The following is an 11,863-nucleotide window of genomic DNA, read 5'->3' on the forward strand; positions in this document are numbered from 1 at the left end:
CAAATTAAGTAGATTTATAGATATATAACAATCTTGAAAATAGACGGTCCAAATAAAATGTTGCAAGATACACTATTTTTCGGACTCAAAATCTTTTATTCTTTTCATATTCATACATCTCGATATTGACATGATCAATCAGAGGGTTTTTCAACATCAAAACAACCTTTTAGGATGGATTTTTTGAGCTCCATCCGGTAGGGTAATTTTAAACGAAGTATTGAGGCGAGGCTGTACTAGTTTCTATGAGGCTCAGGCCTCACATAACCCACATCGTTTTCCAAATTCTCTGTCGAGATATTCGACCGATGGTCCAAAATCCATTTGTGGGATGGATTTTAAAGGACTTTGACAGTGTTGGCTTCGTATCCGTTCTCCCACATCCACAACACACTCAGCAAGCAGCAAGTTCAACTCATGGCTGGTGCTTCATTTTGCCTTGGCTTCTTTCCTTCGCCAACTTCTCACTTTTCTAATCCCACTGCTGCTGCTCCTCTTCCTGCCTTTATCTCCAAACCCATTCCAAAGGCGCTTCAGCGCACCACACTCTGCAACATTAGCACAGAAATGCATGAACGGGGATTGCCCCTGTAATTTGCTCCTTCTCTTTCTCTATCTCGTACTCATGTCTTTTCTTCCTTTCTCTCCGAATTTCTGATCTTTTCTCCCTCTACTGCTTATTTGGACGACAGTATTTGCTCAAAGGAAGGATTGCAGTATCCAAGGAGGCATGCTATGCTCGGCGCCCTCCACTTTTTTTCTGCCCCTTCTTTCTTTCCTTTGGTTGCAGCTGCGGAGGACACTGGTACTCTCTCTCTCCTTCTTGCTGTTGCTTGTTCTGTGTGCTAAAGTTTATGGTTGCAAAAAGTTTGTATTACTTGGATGCTTTTAGGATGATTATATTATAGCAGGGGATTTGGAAGGTTGAACTGGATGGTTGAAGAATTTGAAGTATAGACATCCTGTAGGGTAATTGAAATGTACTACTGATATTGATCCCAAGTGTTTTTCTTGTAAAAAGGAGAGAAAAACAGACTCATCTAAATCTTTTGAGAGTAATTTAATTTTTTAGTGCGAATGGTTCCGCTTAATAATACGAAACTAAACACACATGGACACCTTTCTTCATCGAAGAACATTCCTATAAGAAATTTGCCCCAAAGAAATTCTTCGGCTAACTCTGAATTCAAGTCGATCGTCAACATTTCGGACAAGTGGAAGACTTATTTCTAAGTTATATAGGAACGGCAGAAGCATATCGGCATTCTGTTCAGGTCTAGGGCCATTCTGTTACTTTCTGAATTCATTGTTACTTTTACCCATATTGTTACCCTAAAAACGTTTCTGTCATTTGTGAACATTCCCAGAAGCGTAGTCTAGTTTGTCATCAAGTACTTGTATGTGAGGAGGGCTGTACTTCCTAATTAAATTTAAAAGGACTTCACTTTCTTCAACGATTTCTACGTGTATTAAATGGGATATTAGGTGTGAATGATAGATCTGGATGTTCATGATGTTTCTCCAGAATATGCAATGCTATATCTAACTTCTTTCTTCTTTTTTTCTCAATACATTTCTGCTTTTGTAGTTCTCCCAGTATATTACAGAAATTACACTGACGAGGAAAATAAGTTCAAGTTATCGGTTCCTCAGGGTGAGTTCATTTTGTTGTGGTAAATTAAGTGTCAAATAAGAAACTTTGCATGCTAGGTTGCTAATTTGCTTCCCTTCTCATTCTGATCTTTATTTAATAGCTATTGCCATTCATTGGCCAAGGTTTGTTTTAATGATAGATTACGGCTGCATCATATATGATAACCACTTTTCATATTGCCTTTTGGCTGGGCATTAATATTTCCTGCTCAAAAATCTCTATTGCTAAACAGGGAGGGTGTTGATGGTAGTTTTAGACTGTTTCGGAAGTGAATGAACTCCATTCCATTGGCAAAAGGACTCATTAGAAACTGGAATCCACACTCTGCATTAAATAAAATCTTTCAATGCCAAATATCTTGCATCAGACACTAGTTTCTAGTTTCAGATCATGACTTTATTTGTTACTGCTATTTTTGGACTTATAAGTGGATTTGTTAAGTTAAACTAATGGCATTCATCTACTATTTTTTACTGGTATAAGCAGCTTCTTACATAGATCATTATCCATATTTAGTCCCCACATGCATATCTGGTCCAAATTGAACATTTGTACACACAGGCACACACATGAGACACAGATACACACACGCACACACACGATACACACAAACGCATGCACGTACGGACCCACACATGCATGAGACTGACACATACACATACACACACAGAGACACATTGACACACACACATGAATACACGAGACACGATACACACACACACACTGACACACACACATGAATACACGAGACACGATAGACACACAAACAAACACACGATACATAGACACACACAAACACACGATACATAGACACACACACAAAATGAGATACAGAAACAGATAGACATGCACGCACGTAAGCACGCACACATAGACACACAAACACAGACACACACACGCACACGTGCATACATACACACATACACACACACAGATATATATAAGTTGGGAAGTTAAGTGGGGAAGGGTTCCCCTACCCCTGGTTGAAATGGATCTAAGACGCATTCTTCTAATTTATTGGATTGAATTTGTTGGTTCGTTCTTGAAAAGCATAATAAGTACATCTTCCTAATTAGAACAATGATCTAGTTGTTATTCAATTAATTCACCTCCAAAGTTCCCAATGTGTCTTTATTGCTGCATCATATTCATTAACCGAAGGCTGCTGCATCATACAGATTGGTTAGTGGGGGAAGGAGATCCCAACGGTAGCAGTTTGATAACTGCTTTTTATCCAGAGGAAAAAGCTGATTGTAGTGGTATTCTCAAGATGCCCAGTACCTTCCTCTTGAACAATTTATTCCTTGGATTTGAAATATTATTTTCCGGCTTCTACAGTAAGCATTGTCATTACGAGACTTAGCCCAGATTTTACAAGATTGGAATCTTTTGGCCCTGTTGATGCATTTGCTGAGACTCTGGTGGGTCACTACGTTCTCGTGGTTCCATAGTGAATAAATTCATATTTTTATATGTTGCATACTTAATGCTGGTCATAAGTTACTACATGGCTGTACAGATAGGTGGTTTAGATAGAAGCTGGCAAAGGCCTCCTGGTGTAGCTGCAAAGCTCTTAGATTCTAAAGCCAAAAATGGTATTGTAACTTCTTTTATATTGTAATTCTTACTTTCGTTTCTCATGACTTCATTCACATATCAAAAGTTTACATGACCTTCTGCATGATTGCAATTATCAAAGACAAAGAAAGCAAAAGAAAGCTGGCCATCTATTGTCTCTCTTGTTTAGCCACTCAACTATGCACCAACCTAGGGAAGTTCTTCCTAATTTTCCCTAGTCGTGCAAAAATTGATGCCTCGGGTATACTTACCTTGCTGAAGCAAAATGAGAATGTAAGGGAATCTTTCCAAAACTCAGTAAAATCCCCCCAAGTTCTGGCCAAGTAATCTCAACCAGAAAAAAACACCTTTGTAAATATAATCTTGTGTTGTATTGAGTTCTTAAGAAAGAATTTTTTATTTTTTTTAAGTTAATCAATGCAATATATGATTTTCCAATACCTTCCAATCAAAGAGCAGAATTTTCCAAAAACCAGAACCAGTGGTAACGGTTGTATCTCCTGAGATTCAGTGACCCAATTGTGAAGGGGAGGATTGAGATCGGGTGTATTTCGTCCGTGTCAAGCAATAATGAATTAGCTCTGGGATGCTGAACATCAAAAAGCACTTAAATAGGCTGTAAGATCAACCCCATGTGAACTATGCAAGTGCTTTTGGACAATCATTTGGGAAATCCCTGTGTATTGGTAAAAGATCATTTGTCCGCAAATATTGCCATCTAAAAGGAATGACCAGTGAGAAATTTTAATTCATGCCATCGTTGAATGATACATCCTTAAATAGAGAACAGATCTCAGTCAACTTTCACAACCTTTGTAGGTATTTTGAAATTAAATCAAACAATGTGGGTGCAATGTTAAATAGTTCATCTCATAGAGGGTATTTTTATAATTTTCCCTTTTCGGGGGGGTGTTGTTAAAGTTTGCTTGATCAGCAAGGGTGTTTCTTGTCTCACAGTGTAACTGGAAGGTTAACCATCAAGCCTATCGATCCTCTAGCTGACCCATCTTCTCCAGTTGATCACACTTTTGTAATACGTCCTAAAGAAGTTGGACTTTGTCAACTTCTTGTTGATCATCTCAGGTGTCCTACTATCACCAGGTTGGACATCATGTATGCTTCAGTTTACGTGAGCCAATTCATGTTAACTTCACATGTGGAGGCTGTGACACGCATCCTGCTATATCTCAGGTCAACTTTTAATCAACACAGCTTATGGCTAAAGGAATGTCTGATGCCAACTAGGTTCGGTGTCCAATTGATTGTTGAGCCACTACAGGTTATTGCACATTCTTCGATAGTAATCTGATCACTTGGAAGAGCAAGAAGCAAAATGTGATTGTTAGCTCAAGTGCAGAGGCCATCCTGTGAGCTTATTTTGCTTCATGCGCTACTTTGTGACATGGTTGTGGAATTGAGGTATCCTAAAACTATATAATTCAGTAATGCTAGAGCCATCCATGATTCCAGCATCTAGTTTTTCCGACAGAACCAAAAATGTCGAAGTGGATTATCATTTCACTTGTGAGAAGGTGATTGCCAAAATAATTAGTACACATGAAAATTGAGGACCTGCTGGCTGAGTGCCTTTACAAGGTCAAGACTGTCTTCAAACCATCATTGACAAGTTGTGCATGTGTCGTATCCATGCACCAACTTGAGGAAGAGTGTACGAGTATATCTAGTCATCATGCCTTTGGTGTATTGCTTATCTGTGGTTTTGTTGCTAATCAGAGACCCATGTGTCCTCTTGTAAATGGCCATGCACAATCATATAAATGCAACACATCAGGACATGTGATTTTAGCAATTCATTCCTTTACTGCTCTTTCTCCTTGGCTGTGCAAAAAACCTTAAATCACAATCTAGGGCACAATAGTGATGATCGATGGATACTGATAAAAGTAAAACAGTTCATAGGTTAGTTTCTATCAAGTCTATAACTCCTTGTATCCAGCCCCTGCTTTATCATAGCATGTTCTATACCTAGTGATTATTCATGACATGTATTAATGTTTGTTGTATGTACTTGGAGATAAGGGTCCTTACTTTTCAATAACAATTAACTTTGCAGGCTTGTATTACATTGAATATTCACTGCAAAATCCTGGTGAGAGTTGTAGACACATATTCTCGGTTCTTGGACTGGGATTCAATGGTTGGTATAACAGACTTTACACTGTAACCGGACAGGTACTCCCATACTTATCTAGAAATGTGTTCGATCCCATGTTTGCAAGAACTTGTGTTCAATCGATCCGTGTATGTTTCTTTTTCAGAATAGTTAATTATATTGCGTTAATAAGAAAATGACAGCTTACAAAATGCTGTTGTTTGTACAAATTTGGGAGTGATCCTGCTGGTTACAATGAGAAGGGAGAAGGTGTATCGAGAGTTGGGGGAGAAGAAACGTAGAGAGAGAGAGGGAGGGAGAAGGGATTTACATGTATCTATTCAATGATACTCATACAAAATTGTGAGTGATCTGTCCCCTTCATCTTATAGACATCTCACTCCCCCTCTCTCTTTCTCTCTCTTTAACAAAGTACCCCACCAAGTTTTGTTACAGGGTGCTGTGCAATCGCAGGGTGCTGTGGGACTATAGTTGGGCATTCATAGACTCCAGATGGAGGTCCACAGCTGAGTTCCATACCCCTCCATTCTGCTCACACACACATACAAATGCATGCACAGAGTGGCACAAGAAGTTTTGTTTCAGCGTGGTACACATGGATCAATCACAATTTTGTATAAGATCATTGAAAATATACAGGGGATGTCGGTATTGGAACTCCAGCTGGATTTTCTGAATAGCCATCTGAAGTCCCACTGCACCCTGCTTAGCCCATGAACCTGATTCAGCATTGGCCTCTTTCCAAAAATATTTAAAGGATGCATCTTGTGCAACTGTGATTGTGAATATCTGATCGAAGGTCAATTGCAAGCGCAAGGGTATGGGGATGCTTTTGAGGTGCAAGAGATGGCATTTTGGGAAACCCCCTTGACTAAGAGAGAGGGCCAGATATCAAACAACTTTAGGCCTTCTAGCAAGGCATGTGCCTCAGCCATGTCAGAGTTTGCGGTCCCAATAGGACCTGAGAAAGTGAGTGAAACTGGAGGTACACTATTCCAGAACAGTCCCCTGATCCCTGCCTGGATGGTGTTGCCAAGGGAGCAACCATCGAAGTTCAATTTGACAACTCTTGGCACTCAAGGGGTCTAATGACTTGATCATGGGGTATTCATGAGCTTAAGACTGTAGCATTGCTTTACAATTTGTAGGAAGTCCTCTGTGGAGAAGAACCAAAAAGCTTTATGGTTCCTTGCCCACAATATCACTTTAGCAACAATTTTATTGACCACTTTCTCTATGCAGATGTTTGACCATCAAATATCCGATTGTTGCCTTCCAACCAGATACTCCAAATTGTAGCCAGGACCATGGACCGCCATTGGCATAGGCTCAAAGAACGGAAGAAGGGGAACAAGTAGGCTAAAAATAATTGTTTGATTGATCCAACACCACCTTAGGGCTTTTATTTTCTGTGCTCCACTTGGTATCAGCGCAAGTTTAAGGTTCTACATTTGTCTTGTCCTTGGATATCCCATTTTAAGGGGGTATTTGGGGAGTTTGTATTCATCTGACAAGAAGTAAGACTTTATTCCGTTATCCTCCTTCTCGAAGAGTCATCACTGTGCAGATCGGACCCAGATGAAGTTGGTGTGTCTAGGTCCTTCTGGCAGGGTACTCTAGAAAGGAGTCCCTCCAAGAAATATAGCTTTTTAGTAATCACATTGAGAGCAACACCAGCAAGCTAAAACCACTGACATCTACAAACTGGAAGGCTTGCTTCAAGCCTTCGGTTCAAGTCTATTGACAAATGTAGAAGTCAATGAAGGTGTCTCTGAGGTGTCTTAAAACTCATAGCAATCCTTCTCGATCTCTTTGCTGAAATCTAGAAAGCTAAGGTGGTAGGGCAAATTATGGAAAAGGGCATGAGATTCTGCTATATAGGGAGACTAGAAGTGGTGGTTACCTCCTTGACCAGAGAAAACGTAAGCACTTCTATACTTGTCTGTGTACTCGATAGCAGGCATACCCAGTTTGATGCAGCTCTAAAGGGAGCATTCAAAGCCTCTCTTGCCCAGGGCATGATCTGCTTCTTTATATCCCCTAAGTTCACCATCTCGGTCATAGAACAATACCTAAATCAGGTACTCAAGGTCTAAACCAAAATGCATGCCTTTAACATACTAGAAGGCTCCGTAAACTTCGCATTACTGGGAAAACCACATACTGAGCCATAAACCCCTATACCTAGGATTGTTGTTCAATTTGAGGAGATATGTATGGATGAAGACATTGAGGGGGAAATAATGGTTCCTGAAAGAATTAATCCCTCGTGAGGTTCATATTCCTAATGCATGGACCCTCGAACATTGATCTTCAAAGGCCCTTGAACCTCCTCGAGTGAGCATCGGCCTATTTAGGTTGGGTTAGATCTCCATCGACTTTGGGGAAAGCAGAAAGCGCCTAGTCTCCCCTTAGTTTCCTGAGAAGGCTGTAAAATAAAGCTGGAGCAAGGAAGCAGCTCTATGGATGAAAGAAGACGGAAGTTCTAAACAACTGTGCCATGACAACAACCACTGGAGACACGGGAATCAGCCACTGGGCAGGAAGGGCATGCTGCCTGAGAAGGACGACTGCCAGAATCCCTAAGAAATCATCCAGCATGTCACAATGGTGAGGGAGAGTCATCTATTTGAATGATGGTGGCCTTAATGAATGGAGCAAGCACTGTTGCCTCTTTACCATCTGGATCATCAAACACTCATTCAGTGTGTGTATGTTTCATTGTTATTTAAATACACTCAATTAGGATACAACTTTTAATAAGCTCCCTTGTTCTTTGCAGTTTTATCATGCTAGGTTGTAGTTCTAGCTCTGATACCAAAATTTGTTGGGGGAATGACAGAGAATGGTTGAGAGATTGAAGAGGAAGCTTTACTCAAACAAAAAGTTTCACTATTGCATTCAAACAGTACAAAAGACATGTGTTATGCAGTAATAATATGGACCAAGGGAACAAAGTTCTCTTTTCTGCTCTTTTTTTTTGCAATAACTTCTATTCACCCATTGGGGTTTTTCTACATGCCCACTGTTGGTTCCATTGATGTTTATTTATAGACATTTTACTAAGCAACCACAAATAATTTTTAAAATTAAAAACTGTGTACAATTTTAACTAAAAACTATCCCATTACTGCACCAACCTTATCTCTAATTTTTTCCAACAAAAATGGCTCACCATTATTACAATAGTAAACAAAAGTGGGCTTCTAGAATTACAGTTTAAAAAATTGTGGGCTTCTAAAATTATAGTTTCAAATTTGTGGGCTTCTGGAATTATAGTTTCAAAATTTGTGGCATTACAAATTATATTTTTAACATCTCCTTTTAATTTGTAACTCTCATAGTATTTCTGAATTGAATGAAATTTTCGGTGGAAATCGCTTTGGTGAAGATGTCTGCTAGCTACTCATTTGTGTTGCTGAATTTCGACTCGATTTCTCTTTTTTTTGTCAGCTCTCGGATAAAGTGATGCTGAATTTGTATATGCTTGTTGAACTATAAAAATACTAGATTTCTTGTCATTGCAATTGTAGACATATTGTTGCAGAAAATTGTTGTGGGGGACTTCTACATCTGTTTCAAGTCTAGTCAGATTCTTCTAAGCCAGATTGTTTCACATGTTGCACTTGTTGTTGAAATATATTCGACTTTTGCTGATGATAGAGCAAATGTATTTTGCTTCCTTGATGATCACGATATCACATTTGTCCCTTAGGTAGAAAACATAGTAATAAGTGCTTTTCCGATCATCAATTGAATTCACCCAATCACTATCAGAAAATCCAGTAAGATTAGTATCATTTTCAAAAATTGATATCGTGTTTCTTTGTTCCTTAGATGTATCTCAAAATCTTTTTAGCTGCCGCAAAATATAGTTTACTTGGTTCATTCATGAACCTGGAACAAATATTAATTGCATGCACAATAGCTGGCCTTGTGTTTGTCAAATAAATCGAGCAACCAACCAAGCTTTGATAAATTGTGCATCAACCTTTTTTGCACCATCATATTTTGACAGTTTTTCATTTACTACTAGTGTAGTACTCACTGGCTTACAATTTGACATTCATTCAATTTACTGCCATGGGAGTTACGATGAGAGTTACTAAGAAAAATTCATAAAAACTATGAGAGTTACAAATTAAGGGGGGATCTCAAAAGTATAATTTGTAACTCTCTAGAAGTCCACAATTTTTTGATACTGTAATTTAGAAATCCACAATTTTTGAAATTGTAATTCTAGAAGCCCACAATTCTTGAAACTGTAATTCTAGAAGCCCACTTTTGTTTGCTATTGTAATAAGTGGGCAGCCTGGTGAGTCACTTTTGTTGAAAAAATTAGAGATAAGGCAGGTGCAGTAGTTGGATAGTTTTTGGTCAAAATTGTTGTTCAATTTTTAATTTAAAAAATTATTTGTGGTTGCTTAGTAAAATGCCTATAAATAGGTATCAATGGAACCTATGGTGGGTGTGTAGAAAAACCCAAAGAGTGAGTAGAAGCTATTGTAAAGATGGAGAAGAGAGAGCTTTGTTCCTTTGGTCCATATTATTGTTGTATAACACCTGTCTTCTACACTGTTTGAATACAATATTGAATTTTTTTGTTTGAGTAAATCTTCCTCTTCAATATCTCTACCATTGGGCAGGAAGAACAGTGGAATTTACACACACTAAAATGAACGTTTGATGATCCAGTGGCAGAGAATGGTAGAGATATTGAAGATAAAGCTTTATGCAAACAAAAAAAAATCGTTATTATATTCAAACAGTGTTGAAGAAGATAGGTGTTATACTGCAATAATTTGGACCAATAGAACAAAAAACTCTTCTTTTTTATAATGGCTTTTACTCTCCCGTTGGGGTTTTTCTACACACCTACTGTTGGTTCCATTGATGCCTACTTATAAGCATTTTACTCACCAACCACAAGTAATTTTTTCAATTAAAAATTGCACACCAATTTTGACAAAAAATTATTCAATTATTGCACCTACCTTCTCTAATTTTTTCAACAAAAAATAGCTTAGCGACCCTTGACCGCTCGCCTATTACAATGGTAAACAAAAGTGAACTTCTAGTAGTACAGTTTCAAAAATTGTGGGCTTCTAGAGAGTTACAAATTATATTTTTAACAGTCCGGTCAGTGTGAAACATTCCTAGTCTGAGTTTCTTGGCTTTCATACTTTATAGCATAATATGTCTTGGAGATAAATGATTATCATAGTTGTCATATTGCTTCTCAAGTCAAAAGCTTTTCTAGTGAAACTCTTGCTTTGTTTTTGCATTTTTTATTGCCATTGACTACTTTCCAAGGATAGAATGCAATTGCTGAGCAAGAATCTATTCTTAAATATCTTATATTTGTTTTGCAGTTTTTAGAGGAAGACTCAAATAAATACAAATCCAACATTCAGATGGTAAAACATGCATTCTATTTCTTTTTGGATCTTTTAAGCACTTCTTTAGCATTATTTTCTACCTAAAAGCAAATAAAATTTTGAATTCATGGAATTAGTGCCATTTAAGCAAATATATAGGCCATTCACTAATTAGTGTCAGTGTTCCCCAGGCTATTTCTTCTTTCAGGTTAATCTGAGAATGTTGTGGGAATTTTGAAGTGTAACACCAGGTCTAATGCCTTAAACGCGAACCTGTGTTATGAAAGAATTGATCGTGAAGGATATAGCATGAGTAAGGCCTTTAAGCTTGAAGATCTTTGGTATGAGAGAATTCATCATGATAAAGTTTCCTATAGTATTCTGTTTTCTGTTTCAGCAGTTTTTTTTCCCTCGATTATTGCAGAGTCGTTACCAGAGCAATATCCAAGCTGCCGCAGTCATTGACTGAAAACCAGCATGAGAATTGCTGAAACCCATTCTTTTGCACCTTGCCATGAGGGATGAATCCCAATGTTGCTGTTTTTTTTGTAATTGAAAGTCATATTCAATGTTATGGTACATATCTTGTTGAAAATTGTACGGTATATATTATTTTCATGGTTTCTTTGACTTTCTGGTGATTTCACAGGTAAAAGATTGTATTGGTTGCAAATTAAAACAAAGCAATACGTCTGTACTTTTTACCCTCCAGAAGCATTCCTCGTGCACTGCTTTGTTCTATAACTCACTCGGAGCTTGTCTCTTTCTTCCTGTAATTTATCCCACTGAGTGAAGTTGATGCTACTATTTGACTCTATAAAAGGGACAGAACCTGTGAAGCGAACTTATAGACATTAATATGCAAAGTCTCTCTGTTTCAAAAAGATGGAATTTGTTTGTTTAAAAATAGAAATATACCTTACACAATTTGCTCTAAACTCACTATATTTAGGGCACTTGCCCTGCATTCTCTTTAAATATATGGTTTCTCTTTTATTATTGTAACTTGTTCAACCCTTTTACTGCCGGCTTAATATATGTAGTATAAATAACACGAGGGACTCGTTCCCACCATGACAATTATGGAAACTTGCTCACCTGATAACGAATTTTATAAGT

At 38.0% G+C, this 11,863-nt stretch overlaps 1 protein-coding gene across 4 annotated transcripts; it reads left to right on the forward strand.

Moving 5' to 3' along the window:
- The first annotated feature begins 296 nt into the window (after positions 1-296).
- On the forward strand, positions 297-11,455 carry LOC18432577 (Photosystem II reaction center PsbP family protein). 4 transcript variants are annotated; one of them, XM_011624471.3, is made up of 10 exons: positions 297-590; positions 693-805; positions 1,589-1,654; positions 2,833-2,913; positions 2,993-3,075; positions 3,174-3,249; positions 5,307-5,425; positions 10,739-10,783; positions 10,936-11,057; positions 11,169-11,455. In XM_011624471.3, exons 1-9 carry the CDS (start codon positions 418-420, stop codon positions 10,960-10,962), a joined length of 783 nt encoding a protein of 260 aa, XP_011622773.1. In that variant the 5' UTR covers positions 297-417; the 3' UTR covers positions 10,963-11,057; positions 11,169-11,455. The 4 variants fall into 4 exon arrangements, with proteins under 4 accessions (XP_011622773.1, XP_020521937.1, XP_088719614.1 ...); XM_020666278.2 differs by having other exon boundaries at positions 315-590; positions 5,307-5,708; XM_088863488.1 differs by having other exon boundaries at positions 315-590; positions 11,394-11,455.
- Positions 11,456-11,863: the final 408 nt, after the last annotated feature.

This window comes from Amborella trichopoda, chromosome 3 (assembly GCF_054954075.1).
Source record: "Amborella trichopoda isolate Santa Cruz 75 chromosome 3, AtrichopodaSantaCruz75HAP2 v2.0, whole genome shotgun sequence".
In the NCBI taxonomy this organism is placed as follows: Eukaryota; Viridiplantae; Streptophyta; class Magnoliopsida; order Amborellales; family Amborellaceae; genus Amborella; species Amborella trichopoda.